The sequence below is a fragment of the Hipposideros armiger genome, unplaced genomic scaffold (assembly GCF_001890085.2).
Source record: "Hipposideros armiger isolate ML-2016 unplaced genomic scaffold, ASM189008v1 scaffold_68, whole genome shotgun sequence".
In the NCBI taxonomy this organism is placed as follows: domain Eukaryota; kingdom Metazoa; phylum Chordata; class Mammalia; order Chiroptera; family Hipposideridae; genus Hipposideros; species Hipposideros armiger.
Window position 1 is genome coordinate 2,452,204 of NW_017731418.1, and position 25,496 is coordinate 2,477,699.

Here is a 25,496-nt window from a genome sequence, read left to right on the forward strand (position 1 = left end):
AAAAAAAAAAAAGGCACAAAAGGATGCTGCAGGTCTTAGACCTATATATTAAGAGCAGCCATAAAAAACATATCAACACAATGTGACAGACAAGGAAAAAAAGTTTACAGGAATTTTTAGTTTTGTTTTGTTTTTATGGTTAACAGCATATTCAATTGTTCTTATCAAATTACTCAGAGGTTATCAAACTTCTGAAATGACTAAACTTCTGCATATGTAAACTGTTTTTTAGTTACAAAATAAGGTTGGCCTCATGAAATGCAAATCATAACAAGACCATTTAAGGGCTTGGCAGAAATTAGTACATTTTAGAAAGTAGAAAAAGAAAACACAACTTTTTTTATATGCATCAAATAGATATACATTCAAAAAACTTTCTCCGAGTATAATATGAATGAGACTCATCGGAGGTTATTGTTGTTAACTGCTCACTATTTTCCTCCATGAAAGAACACAAGAATTTAACTCTCATGAGAGCTACTAATTCAATATTAAAGTAATATCACTGGTTAAAAAAAAATTACATTTGTTCAATATAAATTTTACTAAAACCTACGACAGGCAAAGAGTCTATAAATAAAAGCACATCCTGTAGCTTTGGCCTCTTTAAAGTTCTTATTATGGGATGGTTATAGAAACAGAACCATGGCAGAATTATGTGCTGGTGCAAAACATTAGAAAAAACTTAATTTACATTTAAATTTACCATTCTGCACATCGAGTGACTATTGGCTGAACAGAACTGTATTCAATAATTCATATTCTATAATTTCATTCAACTAATACAAAAAGCTAAATAGAAAGATTTATAGCTGAACACGGAGTTCCTAAGGCTGGTATCACATATCATTCTCTGACAGAGTAAGAATTCATCAGCAGAGGACATAAGAGCCAGATTGAGAATTGGATTTAAAATACCTTTCCCTGCTGTGCGTACAAGTAACACATTGTGTCATGACCTAAAGAATATTTTCTGTTATTCAATTTTCTTTTCTGGGCAGACAACCACACAGCCCAATGACTTTAGAAACCAAACTCCAAAATTCTACCTGATAGAGTCTTAGTAAAGGCAGTTGGATCCTAAAGACAGGTTATCTTTGTCAATGACTGGAAAATGTATCATGGTGCCTCTCGGCCACAGTTCCAAAACAACTAAGGCCAGCTGTGAGGGTTACCAATTAGTGCTTGAAACTTAGAAGGATGATCTGTACATGCTTTTTTTATACTTAGATGTGGAGATTAGAGGGCAAGGACAAATAACACTGGGGTAAGGGCCCAGGAAAGTGTGTATATGCAGGACCTATAACATCCCTTCCAAACTCTTATGGATTCTATGACCTCAAGGTCAAATTTAAAGCAGCAGGAATAGAGCTGGAATTCCAAAACCTCTGAAAAGAAAGGGCTAATAATACAAACTGCAGCTGATTTTATGCAGCAGGAACAAAATAACATATCATTCACGTGTGAGTTCATGTAATTTATCTTCAATTAGAATTATTATCTATACAGCAGCTGAAGACCCACAATTGCTGATATACTGCAGATGAGAACACAGTTGCTAGTCTCTCAGCTCTTAGGCTAAATGATGATCACACAATATAGATCACTTGTTGTATAAAACAATTTTGGCTTATGTGTAAAGCAAGCTGCACTGCCAGCATTTACATCAGCATTCCCTTTCGTAGGCCCGCGAGGTTCTGTTGCGACTCTTCAGTTTTATTGGTGCTACAGTGCAATCCCAAATTCACATAGAAAACATTACATGCCTTTTTAATCCAGGATTTACTCCTTTAAGTGAGTTATTACAGCTATTTTTTAAAAACAGATATTTAATATATTCAAACCCCAAAGATACAGTAATTTAAAATAACTTTTACAATATTTATAATTACGTAATTCATCTCCACACAGTCTTGACTTCCAAGGTTGTCAAGCCGGTGTTTGAAGTATTCTAGCTTACACATTAATGGAAGTGGTGTCTGAGCTCACGTTTAACAGCTTACACTGCCAAATCAATAAAGAAAAACACAGTCCAGAAATCAAGGCGGCATTTTCTACTGTAGTGTTTTCAAAAGTGTGTTCAATGGATGTCAATAAGTATTTCATTTTTAAAAAAAGTTCCATCTTTAGATAAAGATACATTCAAACTGGTTTCAAAGGAATTCTTAGAGCCATTTAATATGCAATTGGCAGCTTTGCAAAGTCCCCACATTATGTGTCCACAGAACCTTTTATCCCCATGAGCATCTCTTAGGAACGGTGCTCCACAGAGCAGGTCTGGAGAAACATGGCTTCAGCATTTGGTGTATTCAGAAGCTTCATAAACTCCAGACTATGAGACATCAGTCTGTTTCTTAAAATTAACAAAATAACTATTACAGCCAGGAAGTCTGGAATTTCAGACTCAGAAAGTGAGCATGTAGGCAGGGAGGGGGGACCACACCTGTCTATCATACTCCATCATTTTCACCTCCCTAGCAAAATATGTTAAAAAATACCCATGTTAACCACTCCTGCTGATGGCTGTGCACAGCACCTGAACAAACTAACCAATAAACAAAGGCTGCTTAAAGCAACACGATGGAATCGTTTTCACTTGCCCTAATGGAGAAATGCCACATGAAATAATTCATAATTACATGTTTAGAATTGGTAACCCTGGTTATCACTCAGAGCCATCGTCTTTGAAGCACTACTGAATAACTGAAGTTGCTATGTAAAACTCTGCTTGAGGAGTTCACTTTAGAGCAGTGTTTCTCAACCAAAGCACTACTGGGATTTTGGGGCTAATTCTTTGTTTTGAGAAGCTGCCTTGTCCACTGTAGGATGTTAGAAGTCAACAGCATCCCACCAGTTGTGACAACAAAAAAATGTCCCCAGATGTTGCTTAGATACAAGCAAATCATCCCCAGTTGAGAACCACTGCTGCTGAGAGAAAACGAAAGCTTGTACCTTGACTCTGCTTTGCTGGGAAAGGTTCATTTTACAGGCATACTGTGACTTGCACATATCAACAAACATCTAGTAATTAGTAGCAATAGAGATCTTTCTAAATTCTGTGTGATCAGAAACATAAGTAATTTGTGAATGGTTAGGAGGGAGCGGTTTACTCATTTCAGAGGGAATTAGTGGTAATTTTACTGTCATTTTATTAGTAAGTGTTTTCTGAATCATAATGCTTAACTGATACATATTCTAACAATTATAAAAATGCTAATTGTGTGTTATAATCTGTTAAGGGTCATAATGATTGAGGCAGAGAATAAAAAATAACAATCATCAATGACTAACTCAGATCATATTCTATTCCTTGACTAAACATTCTCCATGACATTCCAATTCAAAAATCCCAAGTCTTGTCTTTAAACTGTTTGCTTGTACTGTCGCCTCATTTTTCTCAATTATCAAAAAGAAACCCTTCACATGTCATGAAGAAGAATCCTGGTACGTGTCAAGAAGTACATTATCAAGTTTGAAAGCCATTTCTTCAATAGCCACATCTTCAGTTTTGTCACAATTGTCAACTCCAGATACATCGCTCTCTTTATTTTGTTCTTTCCTTACTGTCTTTAAACACTTGTCAAGTCTCTTTATGAACAAGTCCACATCCTGCATCTTCATTCCGATGGCTGATGCGGCATTGAGGTAAGCACATGGGTAATTATTTGTATGTGACATAAAGCCTCTGAAAGTGTAGCCACTCACGGTTTGCACAGACCCAAGAGGCACAACCCTGAAAGGAAAAAGACTTCCTCATTTAATATGTCTGGTGATATTAACAGAATATCACCCATAAACAAACAACAACAACAAAAAGCATGTGTTACTAAGCCTTACATCTACTTATTAGGAAGTTTAAAAACATCCATAAATTGTGGTCTATGAAAACAGACTGTGTCAGCCTTAAAATAAAAAGTACACAATACACCGCAATTTTACATGGAAAAGTACTACCTGGTGATTACCATTTACTTATCTTCTATTAGAGACATACAAGCTCTAGGAATCACCAACACCTTTACATGTTCTTCAAAGAGGTTAAAAAAAAAAAGATTTCTGTTTTTGTACCAAATATAGAGTCTGACTTCACATATATACACTATAATGGAATGGTGAAATCTGCAAGTCAAACCCCTTTGATTAATTGCCATGTGTCACCTCAAATAATTAACAAACCAAACTTACAGCTATCTGATCAGTGCTATGCAATGGAGGCTTTTAAAACAAGGATCCAGAAAAAAATTTTGTAACCGCTTACAGTGGGGTGGTGGTCAGCTATCAGTAATATTCAGCAATTAAGCTTGATTTCATTGGCATACTTGACATAAACAGATTCCTAAGAGTACTTTTTTTAAAAAGAAATCAATTAAGATCAAAGTTAAACATAGAGACAAGTAATGGCAACTCTAAAAGACCAAGAAAACTATTTTAGAAGTGTCAAAACTATGCTATGTTTCATAAACATAGTTTGTCAGGTAAAAGCTGAATGAATCTAAGATTTTTTTTTTAAAGTTGTCCTTTGATATGAAATATCTAACCTCTAGTAGTCAAAGAAAAATACTTTAATAGAGAATGTACAAAAGACTACTTAGAACAAGATGTTTCTTTTCAAGTCATTTTTCTCTGACCTCACCAAATAAAAAATGAAAAATGAAATTAATTTTTAAGCCATGTACATATAAGAGCAAAAAGTACATTTTTCAAAGGCAGTACTTACACAAGAATTGCATAACCTTTTCAGTTTAGGAAATGGGCTTTTTCTTAAAAACATTTTTACTTAAATTTAGTAATGAAGATGATTCATTTCTAACACAATTACGGGACACCAATGAAGATTATCTAACAAAGGAAAGTAAAGGCAAGAATTTGTACAGAGGTAATGAAACATCAGTCTGTCTGTCTGTTGAAACAAACAAGATTCTTATCTTTCTGTGTCTATTTCAAGTATAGGCACGGATAATAATAGCCTTACAGATTCTCTACGTCATCATTCTTTTACTCCACCATGAATTCTCAGGGGTAGTTCTGCATAAACTTAGGGAACTATTGTTAAGGAAGGTACTTTTATTAGAGTTAACTTTAAAAAGCCAAATAAACCCAAGCTTCTTTTGAACATACTTACCTGGCTCCAGAAACCTGTCTAGTGAAAAGCATTGAGCCAAGCTGAGTGACAGCTTTGTCACGGTGTTCATCTAGTGTCGTAAGCGTCACAGCTGAAAAAGAAAAAAGTATCCCAATGAACCTTGGTTAACCAGCACAAAAATCACTCAAAAAACAAACAATAATGGAGACATTATTTTTTATTAAGTTAAAATATATATAACATGAAATTTACCATCTTAACCATTTTTAAGTGTATGTTCAATGGTATTAAATACATTCATATTGTTGTACTACCTACCATCACCACCACTTATCCACCCATCCATCCTCACAATTGTTTTCATTTTGTAAAACTGAAACTGTACACCTATTAAACAATAACTCCCCATTCTCCCCTCCCCNCAGTGAAGCGACGTCCTCCACAACTAGACTGAAGAACAAAAGGACAGCAACTTGTCTGTTCCCCTTCCCCGATTCCCCAACGCTGTTCCCCTCCCCCAACTCCCTAGTAAAAATCTTGAAAAAAAAAAAAAGAATAGTTTTTACAACTTTAAATGATTGGAGAAAAACAACATTGAAAGAAAATAAATAGTTCACAGCTCATGGAAATTATATGAAACTCAAATTTCAGTGTCCATAATAAATGAAGTGTTACTGGAACACAGCCATGCACACTCGTTTACGTGCTGTCTGTGGCTGCTTTCGAGTAGTTTATTAAGTATTTAATAAACTCAATCAAGTATTTACTACCTGGCCCTTTCCAGGAAAAGCTCACCTATCCCTGTTCCAAAGTGCAGGATCTTAACCCTTGTTCCAAAATTTCCAAGAAAGCTCCAAGGCTGGCGTCAGAGCCCTACACACCAGGGTTTCTAGATCCTTCCCCTGGAATGAGGCCAGATAAGCCATCGAAGTCACCCAACTTTTCTGAGGCTTAACTGCAAAATTAGGATCATCATCACGCCCTGCCCAGCTCCACAGACTGTCAGGAGATGAAAACAAGATAATGTATGAGAAAGCACTTGGTAATCTGGAAAGCACTCTATAGCAATGGGAAGGGTTATTGCACAATTTGATTCAGAGAAAGGAGGCTAGGATGAGAGAAACAAGCCAACTGGGGGTGGGGTGCAGGGTTGGGGGTGGGCGTGGGGAAAGCGAGTTCTGTCTTGCTTTTGCACGATTCATTCATAAAGCAGACCAAACCTGCTAGGCGTGGCCTGTCGTACCCTGCATACCCCTCTTTCATGTAGCAGTTTCTGTGGTCCTGAAGTCTGCAATCATCCTTGAAGCATTTGAATTTGAGGCCAGTGCCTCTGCCCCAGAGAAATGGCTCACGGGGCCTTCCGAGGCTTGGCCTCCTCCCCAAGGAGTGGGCTTCCTCCCGGGGAATCTTAAGGTGCTGGGAAGACTTTTCCGCTCCAAACACAGCCTGTTGTTTTCTGTTCACTGATTTGTAAACTTTCACAGAGATTCATTTCTACCTTTATTCCAAACTTGTTACAACAAGTATTTCTGGAATAGGCTAATGTTAAACCCTATTGGTTATTTCTGTAGTGTGAACAGGTTAGTTGAGCATTTGTTCAAGTGATTTACTAAGGTCCTCCAATCTGCGAGGAAAAGGAGGAAAATGTACTTAGTATAGATCAGTGACCCCCCCCCACTCCGCCCCGAAGGACAGGCAGGGGAGCTAGGAGAGTGACATCAAATCTCATGCCATCACTACTGTGCTGAACCAACCCCATTTTTCAAGGTGACTAAAAAAGTGAAAGGTGGAGAGGAAGATGCAGGGAAAGTCCCAGGAGGTACGCTCATGAGATTAGGTTTGGAATAGTGTTGTAATGGAGAAGGTCAAGGGTGGGAGGCACATCGTGGGTGTGAAGGCTTATCCGGAGCTGCTGCCTGGTAACTCTGGGGCGGGGTCCTCTGCTGAAACGACCCCCTTCCCACTTACAGAAACCTGCTGCCCTGGGTGCTCTCAACACAGCAGCCAATCTGGAACCTGACAGCAGCCCTGCTCTCCTCTGGCCCCGCCCGCGTCCCCCTGCTGGCACCGTGCAGGCCTGACACTCAGCCGATCTTTGAAAAGTGAGAGACAAACAAAACTGTGTGCAGAATTGGATGTTTATTTCCACCATCTGCGTGGCAATACAAGTTCAAGTTATAATGGGATCCGCTCTCCATCAGTATTAGGGAACCATTTAAACATCCACAGCCATTTACTGATTATAAACACACACTAAAAAAAAAGGCGGCAAGTGGCATGTGGCCCCACACCTGCTGTCTTTGTGTGCGTTAGTCAATTTCATGCCTAGGAAGCGCTGGGCTCCGTGGGGATGGCGATATGAGCCGTTTCATTGGTTGTGGGGTTTTTTTTTTGTTTTGTTTTGTCTTGTTTTTTTGTTTTTTTCCCCAGGGAAACAGCATAAACCAATCTGGCTCAAAAATACACTTATTGCAAATAGATGGAAATAAATGGAAAATAGACAATGATCATAAATGCAAACAAAAAATGCTGAATTTCTTAATGTTAAAAGGTCCATTTACTCGTAACTAGTGGACTAAAACTGACGAGTATTTTTACTGGTATTCAAAGCAAGTTCGCAGGGGTCGCTGTGCAAAAGGCTCCTATCTGCCACCTGTTTCATGCCCCCACTCACTCCTCCACCACCTCGCACCCCCGCCCCAGAAGGTTTGAGTACTGGGCAAACAGGGCACAAATTGGACATGCAGAGAGCAGGCATGGAAAATTGAAGGAACAAAGAGAAAATTATGCATTTTGCATGACAAAAGAAAGTTTTCCTAAAACCTGTGAATGTTTTCTGGATCAATTTTTTACCTTGCAAAGGTCTCTGTATCTCCTGTCATGGGGCCATTGGTGGCTCCAGCCTTGGGGCCCTACCTCAGCCACGTGACTTTGGGGAATCATTCTCAGACCCGTTTTCTTACTGGGAATAGTGTCAACGGGGCGTTTCATCAGACCAGTGTATCCCAGGAGCTTGGATGGCACATTTCCAGGTTTCCTTCCCCAAGGAGAGGTTTGTTTTTGCTTTATTTTAGCCTGATTTTTTTTTATTGTTGCTATTTTTGTTTTTCCCTCACAGCTTTCTAACTAAAAGTACTTTCTGCCTTTATGGTGTAAAGGACCCTTTTTATCACCCATGGCCAAATTTTTTGGACGGGGGAATGTGGAATAACACTCCCAAGCTTTTTACCTGGTCAGAAGTTCCTGGTGCTTCCTGAAAGTGCCTTTGTCTCTCTAATGTGATTCTTGAGACACATCAAGCAGACTCTTCCCACTGGATCACACTCAGCTCCTCTGATCTATCGTGGCGGCCTGTCTGCCTCCCTTCTTCTCTGAAAACTGGTTTTTGAGATGGCATTCAACCTTCCCCTCACTGCTCATTAAGCCTGGCCTGGCTGGAACCCAACATAATGACTCAATTCACCTACAATACATTTATTTACAACAAGGTTTCCCTCTATATCGCTAGAATGATGACCCTCACTGCCTTACAGGTCTAATCCAATTTGGGGTTCTAATTTGTAGCCTTATGTTAAGGAAGTTGGTATTGAAACTGAGTTATTAGGCACGAATGTGAACTCAATTCCATGTCTCATGATAAGCGATGAAACTTGGAGCAGGTTGAATCGTAATTTCTCCAGCGTCCTGGAGGGCTGGTAGGGGCCCATGGGGAGTGTGCATGGCTCCATAAACCCAGCAGTATTAATCCGTGGGACAGCTGTCAGAAAAGCACTGTCTCAAGTACTTTGTCCTCTCTCTGCCCTTGTCTAATTTTCACTGGTTCCTCGTGCTGTTTCTCACCTCTTCCCCCCTTTTCCACTAAAATCTACCCTTAGGGGATCTTACTTGGCTCCTGACGTAAACATAAAAAGAAAGGTAATGAGAAAAATGAACACTGACAGCATAAATGGTATCAAGATCTTAGTGTTAATTATTTCAGGTGTGATAATGGTAGGGTAACTTTNGTGCAGTACTAGTCTTTTTGTAACTGGCTGATTTCACAGAGACATTACTTTTTATTCATTGTCAAGAGGCATTATTTTACTTTAATGCACTTAATAAATTATAGTAAGGACTTGTTTACATATCAGACAAAAATATGCTCATATAAATTAACATAGACTGGGACAGAATTTCCATATCACCTTCTAAAGAGTGAACTTTCCAATGAAATTGATGGAACAATGACATGCATGATCAATATGGCAGTTTATTCTAATTCAACAATGTTTTAAGAACTTGTAAAATGAGAATGTGGGATCTATTTCAGTACATGTGTAAGACTAAGCAAGGTCATTTCTGCATATGGAAATGAAAATTATCTTTCTGAGGTTATGTGGGTAAACTGTATTCTATTTACACTGCCAACCACCACTCCTGTTACCATTTCCTGAGGACGGACTTACCATACTAGACAGTTTACAAACATAATCTCAACCGTTCTTTAACAAGAACGTGTGCATGTGAGGGATCATTATCTCTATTTTATACACAGGGAAAAGGAAGTTAGAGACTGGTATATGGCAGAATTCAGATTCAAACCATACCATATCAGCTTCTGTAACATCTATATAGATTAGAAACCAGCAAAGGACTGACTGGGATGGGTTTTATTATCTATCTATAGCCAAATGGTTTTCCATGGAAGCCCATCCCTGAAAAAGGTTTCAGTTACAAATGAGTGTTTCCTTGCTTTCCTCAGATATACATGAAATATGAAACATATTATATTGCACACATTCACAAAGTAAAAGGGGTAATTATGAAGCTTAAAAGTTACTTAAATGTATAAAAGTCAACATTCATATTATCCTGTTCAATAGCTCTTGTACTACATGACAAAAATACACAGTCCTTATACAAAGAAATCATCATAAACACAAATTTCTCTAACACAGAGACGCTCAGGGAACAAATAGCATTAAAAACAATATAACAATAGCTTTAACTTCTAATATTATGGTGTTTTGTTAACTGTAGAAATTTTTTAATAGTGACCAAATTATTTTGGTTAGAAGCAGGAGTTAAAGTATTAAATTCTGTATGTTCATTATAATACTTCATAGTGATTTGGATTCTTTCAGTATATAGTTTTTATTTTAGAACTACATTAAAGCATTTCTAAAGGCTAACTGAACTTTTTCAATTTACAAATTAATACTGTAATAAATTCAGAAATATCACTGTAACCAGAAAAAATTCATGGTCTGTCTGGTAATACCAGTTTTCTGCTGAGGACGGTTCTGAACTAACTTTTTTTAAAAAGAAAAAACATTACCTAAAGATATGGGATTGTGAGGTGTATGCAACAGTCTTTCATTGTAGGCTTCTGACAGCTTCTTTAGTTGGATGGACAAATATGAAAACATTTCCTGCAATGACAAAATGTTACACTTAAAGAAAAGCAAATAAATACTAACTGCAACTTGCCAGATTTAATAAGACAAAATCTGATTGGTGTGAAGTCTGCTATAAATTAAACGCATTCATGTGTCCTAGGAGCAATTCTTTCCTTTGCTGCAATATAGTGAGATTCAAAGCTGCCACAATGTGAAACCTCAGGCTTTAGGTAGATGGAGATGAACCAGCACACTTCCTACTTTGGGGCTATTTTGTGTCTATCACAAATCCATCCTCTTTTCAGAACCTCCATGGCCCCTGCTCTAGTCCAAAGAGCTGTCAATCTCTTCCCTGGACCACAGCAATGCATCCTTTTATACTCCTCTACAATCTGTCCTACACACAGAGGCCAGAGTGGTCTATCAAACACATCAATTACATCATGTCCCTCCCAATGACTTCCTCCTGTAAGTATAAAACAACCAAACTCTTCATCTGTAAGGCCCCAAATGATCTGGCCCAGCCAACACTCTCGGCTCAGTAATTGTCCTTCCCCCATCACTACTATGGCACCGGCCACGTCAGCCTCCTTTCCAACGGCTGAGCACGCCAAGCTCATTCTAGTGTCAAAACCTTTATGCCTGCTCTCCCTAGACTCAGAGGCTCTTCTCCCAGGTCATCCCATGAGTGGTCCCTTTTGTCACAGACCAGGGACATCTTCTTTTATTACTTCCCTATAAAAGTAGCACTCCGGCTCTGCCCACTCCCAACTCTCAATCTCCCTCCAACACCATCACCTATTTTGGTTCCTTCACTATACTTATCACAACCTGCAAGTATTTCATTTACCTGCTTACATGAATACCGCCTATAACTACCTGCTAGAATGGAAAAACTCCCTGACGGCAGGGAGTTTGCCTTCTTCACCACTGTTTTCTCAACACCAAGAAAAATGTGCCAGGCTTTTAGAATGTGAGTAACTTAGGCAGGGGTAGTTTAAAAATGCATTTCCTTTAAATCATAGGAACTTAAAATTAACAATGCCCTTAACTCAATTAAAAGACTACAGCAACTAAAAACTGTATTCTTGATCCTACTGTAGAAAATAATGTATATCTAACAGTAGATAATAAAATAAAAACATATTTTGTAAGTATGAAATTTCATGTTCACATGTATGTAAGTAGAAGTTTAACGAAGTTACAAATAAATATTAAATTGACAATTGTTTGACCTAAAACTATGCTTTCTTCTCCTAGTAAGCCCTTTAAAAAGTATTGGAATGAAAACCTGCCAAAAATACCTCTGCCCCTGAACAAGCCCATCTGTACTGACCTCCTCCAGCCACAGTCAAAACCTCTAAACTCTAAAGATACACACACCTAAGGGCCAAGGGTCAACAGAGTTAAGTTCCCTGTTGTAGAGACAGCAGGAAATGATACTTCTCCAACTTCAAAACCCACAAAAGTTGCTTGTTTTCTGTAAGTTTAGTGTTGCATAGTCTGTTCCCACAGTGGGGCTCAGAATAGCTTTTTCATGTCTAAAGTACATAGATGAATAACTCTATCTTTTGTTAAGTAAAGATTAAGAGAAGAGGTAAATTCCTACCAAGTTTATAAATTATTAATGAGTCAGCTGAAGACCACAAATATTTTTATCCTTGTCAACAACAGTATATTTTATATTTTGACCCCCCAAAATTTAAACTAATTGTCATTAACTTTTTGGGATGTTTTATAAGATCAATTCTCAGCACGTCAGAATTATGAAATCTTAAATCACTAAAAGAAATTGAATTTTTTATATTCAAAAGTTATCCACGTTTGTAATACCTAATAAGCCTATGAGTAGGTGTTACTGAGAGCTGTGATAAGCCTATCTCTTTTGTCATTAAAAAAAAAAGTGTAGAGAAATATTATCACCAGAAACAGGTGGAAAAAGTTATTGGAGACATCTTTTCTTAGAAATATAGATTTCTGGCCCCTCCTTTTTCAACTATTATATTCCGATATTCACTTCCGAAGGTAAAACAGTAAGATAATCAAATAGAATAAAGAACTCAAGAGTTTTTCCAGCAATTCATAATCTTTTAGTATAATACCAGTGTTAATGAAGGGAAGAATTCCTGAGTTTCATTTATATGTTTTCATCTGCTATTAAGTAACTAGGTAAGTAATTTAAATGCTCTATATTGGTTTTTTTTTAAGTTACTTTTTAATTTTGGTATTAACTGCTGATTTTTCATCTATATTATAAACCAGAATCTTAATACGCATCTAATTCTCTCCTACTCTCAAATTCATCAACCTCTTATATGCAAAAACAAATGTGATAGCCAGGAAATGCCTCTTACAGACTCCTATGTTTCCCTCACTAATAGTAACAATGAAAAACTTATTTCAGTGGTGAGGACAAATCTAAAATATTATTCTACCTAGTATGGCTGCCACGATAATCACCAATGTGGTCACACTTGGAGAGTACAGTTGACCCTTGAACAGCGGGGGTTTGAACTGTGTAGATCTACTTACATACGGCTTTTTTTCAATAAACACAGTTGGCCTTCTGTATCCACAAGCTCGCATCTATGGATTCAACCCAACCACGGGCTGAAAAAAGTATTTTCGATCCATGGTTCAGAATCTGTGGATGTGGAAGGCTGACTGTATGCATTGTTCTAGGTCACAGGTAAGGGACTTGGGCATCTGCAGAGTTGCTGGGGGAAGAGGAGGATGGGGTGGTCCTGGAACCAATTTAATCCCCAGCCAATACTAAGGGCCCACTGTCGTTAAGTTTTCGGGGAATTAAAAGTTATACCTGGATTTTCGACTGCACAGGGGGTTGGTGCCCCTAAGCCCATTGTTCAAGGGTCAACTGTACTTAATTTGTACTTAGCTATTTCTAAAGAGAGAGGAAATGTTCCCTTAGTAACATCTGTAGATGGTGCTTTTAAGCTTACTGATGCATACATGACTATTAAAAAACTGAGGGCCGGCCGAGTGGCACGTTGGTTAAGAGCTGGCTTGGGACACCAGCTCTGAGCAGCAGGGCCCTGGTTCAAATCCCACACGAGGGCCAGTGACACTGCCCTCTGCAGCTAAGATGGTGAACAATGGCTTGACCTGGAGCTGGGCTGCCGTGAGTCGCCTTCGATGGTGTAGGCTGTAGCCCCTGCTGCAGTGGGCTGCCGCAAGCTACCATGAGCGGCCGACCGTCAGCGTGAGCTGCCAAGAGCTGCCGTGAGCGGCCATCCAGAGGCCAGTGACCAATCTGCCTCACCCAGGAAGAGCGCAATGATCACAATACCAACATGGGCCAGTGAAGCAACGTCCTCCACAACTAGACTGAAGAACAAAAGGACAGCAACTTGTCTGTTCCCCTTCCCTGATTCCCCAGTGCTGTTCCCCTCCCCCAATTCCCCAATAAAATCTTAAAAAAAACAAACTGAAATGTTCCCAATGTTCAATTTCTAATACTTTAACAAATAAATATTAACCAGTTCTATAAATCACTTGCTAATACCATAGAATTCAGTTTTAACTTCAGCTAAATTAGGATAAAAATCTTTAGACTGCAAACATAATACTAACCTAACTAGATCTCATAAATTGACATCCATTTGCAGAAGTATCTCTCTACTCTGTGATGGGTCATGACAGGTAATCCAATAAGCAAAGAAGCTTAAATTATCTTAAAGCACAATATACTGAATCCTACAATATTCCACATATTAAGGTCTTAAACGCTCTCCATTAATATCACTACATTAAAATACATAGTTTAGGAGTCTGTACCACTATTTCCTACACTAATACTTGGCTAAGCAGTTTTTTACCTGATGTATTAAAGGTACTACAGAACCTGCAGTATTTTTTTGCTACAGTTAAATCTATAACTGACATTTATTATAAAATACTTCTGTAAAAGGAAAAATTTATAAGCACCCCAAGCAAATGTATATAGAAAGATCTTACGTAAAAGAAATGAAATATTATTGATTTTCTATGTCTTTTGTGCTGTATTTAACTTAATTTTAAAAGACTCTTCACTAGAGATAAACTGAACTATATACCTGAATGCTAATGTCAGCTATATTTCTAGAATAAAAATACACAACTTTGTACCACAGTTCAAGATGTTACTGGAAGAGAAATTGAAGCATATTAAGCATTACCTTTCGGGTGGCCTTTCGCACATTGATTTGCAGTCATGAGGCCCAACATTCAGCCTATCCCTCCCCATAACCCAAAGATGTGAATAATTCACTAAATTTTGAAGAAAAAGGTCTTATGCAATCATGCTTTTTGAAACATACTGTTGCATGTTACAGGATAAGATGAAAATAGAACTTCACGTATTATTATAGTATGTCTCATAAGGTGGGTAATAAATCAGAAGGGAACATAACCAGTGGTCTAATATTTTAATACCATGATAGGATGCATGGAACACAGACCGTGGGTATGTATCCCAGCACGGATGTCCACAGTTGAAGATAACAGTATAAATGCAGCGTGCGGCTCTCTATGACTGGCCAGATGCAAGGATCCAGGCACACTCAGCAGTCCTTGCATCACAGGCTAGTGCACTGCTTTCAAGCTCTTCAGTTGAGGCCCCACATCCAGGACTCAAATCTCAGGTTTTTGTTGAGACTCAACTACTCCACTTTTAGGGCTGCAGATCTCCTAATGTTTCCAAACTCAGCTTTGTTATAGAACACTGTTTGAAGTGTATATCTGATGTTCTTTTAGAACTTAGTTTGTCCTCCAAACTTCAGCTAACAAATTCCAGCCACTGCAGCAGCTATTCCGCTGTCATTCTTCTTCTGCGCTTGTCCAATTCAGCAGGTATTTGCAATCATGATTATCTGTCTGCCCTGCTCAACAAAACACTCTTCTGAAAGGAAAGCTAAGCAGAATAATGGTCTTCTCTAAAAGCAAAACAGATAAACTATCTAAGACTGATCTTTCTTTTTGCATAAGCTCAAAGAAACTGTTTCTTAAATATGAACCCCCTTCCTTAAAGGCCTCTTCAGTTAAATTCATGGTCATTTCTCCTCTCAGGGAAGCAGTTGTGTCAATCAGGAAAGGGCTAAGGGCAAAGAGGTTCAATTCACACACGCAGTTCCACTCTCTCTGATCCTTTCACCCTTCAAAAAAGAAGGCTTGAGAAGCAATGGCTTCAAGCTGAGTTCTTGTCTGCCTCTACTGTGCAAAAGGTAAAGCCTTTTTAGAAGAGATATAGGAGATGAAATAACCTCTAAAAATATCATGGTGGTGAATAAGGGCATAGAATAAAAAAAACTCCTAAGTTTTCTTTTAACGTTCCTTTTTTTAGTACGCAATAACACCAATAATATAAAAAGGAGCTCTCAGTGATGGTATATAAATAGCTCTGGCTGGAGCAAAATAGCTTTGCCTCAGCGTCTCCAGAGCTGAACCAATAAACTATCACGATTAAATTTTCACAGTTCAAAAGCAAGTCCATTTAAACAAAAGAGGCCCTTACTTCTGCAATGAATCCAATAAAAAAACCAATATTTATGCTACCTAGGTGCAATTATGGTTTATGGAGGACATCGGCATATTTCAATGAAAAGACTTGCTTGTTGAATGAAGTTGTTAAAGAACAACTTTTATTCATTTGCAATGACAGAGTTCTCAAATGAGCATTCTAATACTTTGAAGATTACTGCTGCAAACTGTATTGTAAATAAATTCTATACAAAGAATTTTAAATAAAACCAATTAATATGCTAGAGCCTTTGGGGTTTTACATCCCTCCACTAGGGAAGAATGCGGGGTCACAAGATCTTCATTTTTATGGCTCGAACGCCTAGCACAGGGCAGGTCAACACTCCCTCAGTGATGGAGCAGTGAGAGGAGCGTGGGGAGACAGAAAGCAGATCACAAACTCCTGAATTTCAGTGGCGGTTCGGCACTTATATGTGGTGCTTGGTTAGGTAAGTACTTAATTTTTCTGTGCCTCAATTCCATCTGTAAAATGGGGATAATACCTACCTCAAAAACTTATTCTGAGTAACACAAAATAAGGAATATAATGAACCCTGTTGAGTTCCTGGCATACAGCAGACATTCATAAAAATGTTTGTTCCCCACTCACCTACTTTTCCCGTAGCCTAAAAGAGTTTTCAGGTTAAAATAACTAACATTAGCTAGCAGGACTCCTATAGACATGTGCTAACACCCCATAGCTCGAATCCTATTCTTGTTCTGTCCCTGTTTATTCCACTCTACTCTACCTAGACAAAAGGAAAAGAACACTGTTCTGGATGTTACAAAGAGAGTTACCTGTTGACGGCTGAGATGGAGCCATCCAATTTATAAATATCACTAGAACATAAAATTTCTCCCATGTAGTATTCATCCAATGATTAACAAAGAACAGTCTCAATGAAAAGCAGAGCTGGGCTGCCTGTTGGAGCCATTCACCAGTTGAGCTACATACTCAAAGCAGGTGCACTGCCACTCACGCTAAGCAAAATGGACACACACACGCATGAGCCTCTGGAATCATCTCAACGTAGATGAAAATTCTGAAGTCAAACCCTAAATGTCAGAAGTCAGAAGAACCACGGCATAACAGAAATGCTTAAGATTCCAAAAGCATGACGGAACACCCCTAAAATCAACAATTCCAAAATCCTAGTGTAAGAAAAGTGCTTTGGAAGAGGAATACCTATCAGGGAGGAAGTCTTACTCCCACAAATACAGAATCTGTTATACACAACAGGCAATCACCATTTTAACTCATTTCTTTTCACAAGTTTTCAATTGTATCCATATAGGTAAATGTTTCCATAAGAACATCTAATTTAATGGAAGTCAGTATCATAATGTTATTTGCTTTCTAACTTTCCAGGAAGATACTTATTCTGTGTAAAACAACAGAGGACTATCCAACACAGAACCTATGTGTTCCCAAGTACTCTGCATTGGTTCATTCAATGAACATCTGATGAGCATCAACTACATATCAAGCAAGGGATATCCAGAATAGAGGTATCAATGGCAACCTCCAAGGTCCATACTAGTCTCCTGGACTAGTTTCATTTCAGACACCTGATGGTAATTCTTTAGAGATGTGCACTCAAATAATCAGTTTAATTTGCTAGTTAAATAAGTTTAACTACAAAGTCACTCAAGACTTACATTAATTTAGTATATCAAACATTTAATATTATTAGCTAGTATCTAGTGTCAATTCAAGAAGAACAAAACCAGAAAATACTTAGTATGCTTATTTGATGCTATGACAACAGCATAAAAATTTTTTCAGTTTCTATGTAATGAATCATACTCTTTAAATATCTAACTTAAAACTTTGTGTAATAGTCTTATTGTCAGAGGTATTACATTTTCCATTTACTTAGTTTGAAATTAATTTTTACCCAAATCTGCATAGTGATCACTATAAGGAAGGTAAAAAGGAACTATAAGACTACACCATGACAACTAAAAAGATAAAAAATAAACAACTAAAGAGTTATACTTTGATATTTGGAACATTTATGCAGTCCATCTCAAACTCCATAAAATATTATCTACCTATTCGTAAGTATTAAAATACTATGACATGTTTTCTCTCCAAGTGTCTGTTATTCCCAGCTCCTTTGCTGGTCCCCTTTCTTCTCCCAGACCTCTTACTGTTGGAGCGCCCAAGAGCTCAGTTCTTGTACTTCTTTTCCATTTAGACTCACTCTCTTGCAATCCCATCCAGTCTCTTGGCCAATTAACTCCCCAAATTTTTATGTCCAGCCCAGCTCTCTCTCTTAACACAAGACTCATATCCCACTCTCTACCTGACATCTCCATCTAGATGTCAACGAATATTCTGAATTTTATTTCAGCGGAAACTGAACTCTTGGCCTTCTCCCGAAACCCACAGACTTACTCATCTCTTAATAGCTCCTCCATGCTTCCAATTGCTCAGGTCAAAAGTCTCAGAATTATTATTGACTTCTCTCTTTCTCTCATACAATACATTCATTATGAGCTCCTACTGGCTCAAAACAGACCTAGAATCCAACCACTTCTCATTACCTCCACGGTCACTATCTTTCGATAGATCCAAACTACCATCCCTTCTTTTCTTTTTGCTTTTGCTGCACTGCCCCATCCTCCACCCACCGCAACGCTCCGACTCCCCCTTCTACCCACCCCACCCTCTCCTCCCCACCCCTCCTAACATCCCTTCTTGACTACTGTAAAGGCCCCTTAACAGGTGTCCCAGCTTCTACCCTCCTCCCACCAATTTATTCTCAACACAGCAACCAGAGTGATCCTTTAAAATATAAGTCAGATCACAATATCCCTCTATTCAAAACCCTCCAGTGGCTCCTTATTTTACTCAGAATATAAGGCAAAGGCCTTCCTATGGCTTAGAAAGCCCTACATGATCAGCCCCACCCCATTGCCACTCTGGCTTCAGTACCCACAGCTCCTCTCCTTGCTCACTTTGCTCCAGCCACACTGGCCTCTTTACTGCACCTCAAACACACCACGTCTGCCCAGGTCCTCGTGCTGGCTTTCTGCCTCACGCTTCTCCATCACATGCATATATTCCCTCAAGCTTCATCACGTCCTCTCAAATGTCACCTTCTCACTGAGGCCTGCCCTAACCACTGTATCCCACCACCACATCGTCATCCCCAATTCCCTTATTTTACTCTCTTCTTTCTTTTTTCCAGAGCATTTTAACCTTTGTAATTTATGCATCAAGCAAACTTTACAATTTATGTTTTGTTATTTTTTTATTGCTGGTCGCCCCCATATGCAGTGTAAGCTCCACAACAGCAGGTATCTTTGTCTATTTTATTGATTGCTATATCAAAACTATGTGCCCAAAACATAATATGTGCTCAATAAATATTTAGCAAATTAAACTTATCCCACACACTCAACTTTATCTACTTTGAATTTCACAAAAACACTGGTCCCTACTTTTGACCATGCTATTTTAAGTGGGGGGACCAAGACAGTCTGATGGGGTGGAAATGGATAAAAGGTACCATGAAATTGAAGAGACCATCATCTTAAAATTTTCAACCTTAAAAAATGTCTGATTTATAAATTCCCAAGATGACTTGTGCTAGATTATAAATTATAGGCCAATTACCATGATTATAATGCCTATGGCCCAGGTAGTAGCTGTTTTAAGAAAATTCCACAGTCTTTCAGAACTAGAAATGGCTTGAGACAGCAATTGTTTCTTTCATAAATGAGGAAATAAAATCTGCAAGTTCAAGTACCTTTTCCATAATGAAACAACTAGTTATGGGAGAGCTAAGACCCACTGGTGTCTGACACAACTAAACTCTCATATAAACAGATGACAATTTTCCTCATCTATAAACAGAGGCTTCATCTGTCATATGGAGGAGGTTCCTTGAAAGATTCACTGAGGTCTCCCCTTGGCTACAACAATCTATGACCACGATCTTTACTTTTTGGAGTTCATCAAACTGGAGTTTTATTCTAATCATTTAAAACAAGTTTTTCTCAGGTTTCTTGAGGCATAATTTACATACAGTAAAATTTCAGATGTCCACTTTTCAGGTGTCTACTTCTACGAATTTTGACAAATGTACAGTCATGAAACTACTCCCACATTTTACCACCCCAACATTCCCTCTCCCAACCCAAGCTGCTGGCAACCATCCATCTTTTTTCTGTCCTGATATTTTTTGCCTTTTCCAAGATAGCATACAAATGACACCATATAATACGCAGCCTTTTGAGTCTGGCTTATTTCATTTAGCATAATGCATTTGAGAGTCATTATGTCGTTGCATATATTAGTAGTTTGTTCCTGTTTACTGCTGCGTATGTATGTGCCACAATTTGTTTATACACCAGATGATGGACATTTCAGTTGGTTCCCGATTTTTAAAATTATGAATAGAATCATTATAAACATTCATGTATAAGGTTTATACAGGCATAAATTCTCTTTTTCTTGAGTAGCTAGGAGTAGGATGGCTAGTTTATATGGTAAGTGTATATTTAACTTTATAAACAACTGCCAAGTGTTTTCCAAAGTCGCTGTGCCATTTGCATTCCTACCAGTAATGTCTGAGAGTTCTACTTACTTGAGATCTTTGCCAATATTTAATGGCCAGGTTTGTTTTTTTTAATATCACACCTTCTAATAGGTGTGCAGTGGTATCTCATTATGGTTTTAATTTGCATTTCCCTAATGACTAATGATGTTGAGCATCTTTTCCTATATCATGTAAATCTTAACAGATGTCCTCACAATAAAAAGTAAATAATTACTTTCCTATGGACTGAATTAGTCGGGGGAGGGTAAAACAGAGCACAAAAATTTTAAAACTTCTGTTATATATTCATAAAGCTGTTGAGAGGATCTATCCAATAATATCTATGAAAATATTTTAAAATATGTAAAGTACTATTATAAAATACAACGTGCCATAATTGCTAAGTGTTGGAAAGTTATACAGATACAAAAACTGTACCACGGGCTTCTGGCTCTTCCAGATGAGAGACAGATAAAACGACTTAGTATGACTAGCCCCGCCAACACTGCCTACAACTTTGGAGCTGTGCTCAATGAAGCTAGTTCTTAGTGCTGGAGACAAAGCCCAGTTTTCAAGCACAAATGTCACTTTCTCTTCGTAGCCAACGTAACCAGTGAGTTCAGCATTCCAATATTAGCAAGGGATGGATTTATTATTTTAGAATGAGAAGCTGGCCAACTTCTGACCAGGTTCTGCCTTCTTCGACTGACAGCTCACACCTGCACGAGTCTTTAGGCTTCCAAAAGCCTTGTCTGTTTGTCTTTCAAGAGTCTCTATCTAAGTGATAAATGAGTTGAATTTTACTGAACTAATAAGAATGCCTAATGTAGGAGTTTCTCAAAAAAAAAAAAAAAGCAAAATCACCTGTCCAAGATTCCTCAGAATATCTGGATAAACAGGATGACAATGATTAATTGCAAACCACCAAGGGTGGTTCCAGATCGAAGCAAATCCCCAGAACCGTACTACAGATTTATAATCAAAAGTGACAAACCAATAGGCAAAAACACCAGTGATTTGGAGTGCTGCTCTAGTCAGGAGTATTATTTTACACCTAAAGGGAAAGCGTACCTTTCTTTCTTTTAATAGCTTCTTATAGCCATTTGATCCCAGTGATAATAAAGTAATAAGGACATCTAAAGAAGGTGAAGCTGACGCTCTTCCTGAAATAAGAATGAACGAGTTACATTCGAGAGGGGAAAAGCTCTGGAAATTAAGATTTATTATAGTAGCCTATGCACAAATAGATTTTTGTTTGTTAGTTACTCTTTCTGAAGAGCAACTGATTTACTTACCTGGATACATCTTGCTGATTTCCTGAATGAAAGAATCATTAAAGCCAGCAATTATAGCGCCACCTACTGGAACCATAAAATTTTTGTCCAAGCTCTGAACAAAAGCATCTATCCGACCAACCCGAGCTCCCTAGAACAAAGTAATATGTAGTGTATATATTAGTTTCTAGAAGAAGAGACAAAAATGGCAATTAAAAAACAAATACATTAAAACAAGGTATGAAAATAAAAAACATCAAATATTTTTATTTCTTTGTAACAGTGCCAGTAAAGTATTTTTAAGTATCAAACTGAGTTTTAAAACACTGCTCTATATAGACGGAACAACACTTTATAGTTTACAACCAGCTTTCATACATAAATCATTTAATCCTCACAACAACCCTGGAGGAAGGCAGCGTTTCAGTATCAGTTTGGGTGGGAACTATATAGAAACAGAGCTTTTCACCTAAAAACTGGGCAAGAAAGAGTGGATTCCTCCTGTGCCTCTCATCTGTGATCCTCTATTTGACAATAAGTGTTAACAGTGGGCCCCACAACTATTAAGTAATTTTAAACACCCTCTGTGAGGTTAAGAGCGGCTGCCATAATCTAATGGACTGCAGCCACCCATGCTGCCAATCAATTAGTTACACATGTGAGAACCTCTCTTTGATGCTTGGATAATCCACCACCTGTATGATCCCTTTAAGTTATGCTCCTACCACCATTTGGATAACAAAAGAGAAAAGGAAAAATTTTATTTTTAACATCAACTAATGGAAATTTTTTCTGTACACTCTTGGCAGTGTTTCTACACTAACTCATGTTTCCTAATGTTACCATCTTAGATGATCTCATGCCACTGCAAATGAACTTCAAGTGAAAATCTAATATTCTGGAGAAAAACTGAATACTTACTTACCAAAAATATAAAACTAAGTTCAAGTCCCCATCCAACATAGCTATGACCTTCTGTCTAATGTACTTCAATTTTCTCCCCTTAAAAATAGAGATACTATCTAAATTTCAACTAAGATCATTTTTTTTATCTGTGGCCACAGATGTTCAATCTGTATTCACAATCTACATTCCTATTAATATTATAACCACATGTGACCTTCATCTTCACACTCTCTCTCCACATCCGTATCTCAGAGAGCACAGCAGCAGCAAATAGCGGGCCTAATCTAAGAGACCAGATCCAGGCAACAGGTAGAAGCAGCAAACCTGGAGAGGGGAGCGACTGCTCTGGAGGCTATCACGTGATTGTTTAAATCTTAACCTTCCCATTACACTCCTTTCTATTTTCCTCATAAACTATGATCACAGAAAAACCTCACCGTATCGCAGGAAAACAGAAGCACGTAAGGCTAATAGAATAAATAACAGAAAAATGCAAAGTAGTAGCACATAAAAATAAAGCGGAAGAGTTAGGGTTGCCTTTTATTAACACTTAAGTACTGCCCGGGGCTTCCTGAGAGAAACATGAGCTTAATTTGGTAGCAGGATTACTAAAAGAACCATCAGTGCCCCAGACTTTGCTAAACTTTTTCAAAAGGCAGCCCGCTGTGGTAAGCAAACAGAGACTGGACCCCATCTCAGGAAGGGTACACAGACGTCATTTCCCACACTAAAGTCGGAGGCTGTCAAAGAGGAGGAAGACAACACTAGAAGGATGGAAGGGCTTCAACAGAATAGGAAACAGAAGAGCATGTTCTATGAAGTAATGGGATGCCATTTATCAGATCATTCATTTACTCATTATGCCCACTCAAATATGTGGGCACTTATCATTGGCCAAACATTGATCTAGGTTCTGGGGATAGCAGCAGTAAATAAAGCAGATAATTATTCATATAATACCTACAGTGGACCCTTGAACAATGCGGGAATTAGGGGTACTGAGCACGTGTGCAGTCAAAAATCCGTATATAACTTAAGTCAGTCCTCCGCATCTGTAGATTTCCAACGGCCTGACTCTTGAAGAGGATCCTGGATCACGCCATCTAATGTGACACTCCCCCCTCCCCCTCAATATGAGAGCATTAATCAAGACCTGTCATACTTATTGTTCACTGTCTGCTTCTGCTCCAGGAGGACAGGATTTTGTTGTATTCATTACTGCATCCCCACCACCCACCCTGGGGCCTGGAACTTCAGTAGGAACCCTGTAAGTATCTGTTGAATGAACTGACAATTAGGCCTGTGAATAAACAATATAACACCTACTTCTCTCAATTCTTAATAAGCAAAGTTGTTGCTTCCCACACTTTGGAGCTTTACAATCCATTCTGACTCTAAAATAATTCATCCTATGTATTTTTGTGACTCTACTATACCTCCCTCCATTAAGCTGTCCTAACATCCATATTCCATGAATCTTCTAAATTATTCAGTTCAGTATGTAAACAAAAGTACAGGTTCTTCAAAGATAACTTCCTAAGGACTACATGTACAGACCAGAACATTCTATGTGCTCAGCATTAAGTCATTCTGGGGCATCACCCTTAAAAACAAAAGAAAAAAAAAACCCTGACACATTCTAGTCAGAGCGCTTGCTTCACTGACTGCCTCGTTAACACTGTCTTCTCAAGAAAATATTTGCAGTTTTAACACTTTGTCTTTTAGAGAAAAAAAGGGGGCTTCAGAGTCACAATGAACTAGATGGGCCACTTTGCAGCTTCGGACCTTGGGCAAGTCACTTAATCCTACTGAGTCTGTTTCTTCATTTGTGGAATAGCAGCAATAAGAAATATACCTTAAATTGTTAGGATTAAGCTAATAAACTTTAAAAGTCTAGCAGGATTCCTGACACATGGTCGGTACTCAGTAAATAGTACATATTACCCTTAAGGACTATTTGGAAGAATTAAAGCTAACTTTAATTTTTTAGAATGTCATGAAACAGCAACTAACACTCAATAAGTCCTAAGTATTTATTTGATTTAAAGCAAGAGTGTGCTACCTCTTTTGGTGAGGGCCAATTTGGGACAACTGGAATGTGTATATTGCCTTTTTTTTAAAGAAATGGCAATTTTAGAAGGTAATAGAATAGTTGCATTTAAAAAATTTATTTACCCGTCTTAGTGTTATTTTCTGGGTAAAATTTTAGTAAAGCCACCTCATGAATGAAGAGAAGTGGTAACAAATAGTGTATTCGTGATGCACAACTCCTATGGTACCTTTCACATAGTATCTTGGAGCTCATTTTCTTTTAGTTTTAATCTCTTCAAATACGCCTCCAGATTTCTAGTATTCAAAAATATGTGTGAGCATTTCCTGGGTTAAGTAAATAACATTCGAGTAAATGTTAAGAAATAATTAAAATGATCATTATGAAACTTTAAAGGCATGTGGAGAGTATAAAATTATCATCTAAGCTTGTATTTAAGTTCAAAATTAAATATATTTTTGCACTAAGTTTTAAAAAGTTAACTCTAAATGTACACAATGACTACAACTATACAAAAAGCAACTATAGGGCCGGTTGAGTGGCACGTTGGTTAAGAGCTGGCTTGGGACGCCAGAGGGCCCCGGTTCGGATCCCACATATGAGGGCCAGTCACACTGCCCTCTACAGCTAAGATGCTGAACAACAGCTCAACCTGGAGCTGGGCTGCCATGAGTCACCAGCGACAGCGTAGGCTGCAGCCCCTGCTGCAGTGGGTTGCCATGGGCTACCATGTGTAGCCAG

General features: G+C 38.2%; 1 protein-coding gene across 1 annotated transcript in view; it reads right to left on the bottom strand.

Moving 5' to 3' along the window:
* Positions 1–3,125: 3,125 nt before the first annotated feature.
* Positions 3,126–25,496, bottom strand: part of SEPSECS (Sep (O-phosphoserine) tRNA:Sec (selenocysteine) tRNA synthase) — a 36,494-nt gene continuing 14,123 nt past the window's right edge. Inside the window, exons 7-11 of the mRNA XM_019642430.1 lie at positions 21,821–21,950; positions 21,597–21,688; positions 10,401–10,494; positions 5,123–5,213; positions 3,126–3,733 (exon numbers count right to left, since the gene is read on the bottom strand). Of these exons, the coding sequence (XP_019497975.1) occupies positions 3,427–3,733; positions 5,123–5,213; positions 10,401–10,494; positions 21,597–21,688; positions 21,821–21,950 (714 nt within the window). The 3' untranslated portion in view covers positions 3,126–3,426. The remainder of the gene's footprint in view (positions 3,734–5,122; positions 5,214–10,400; positions 10,495–21,596; positions 21,689–21,820; positions 21,951–25,496) is intronic.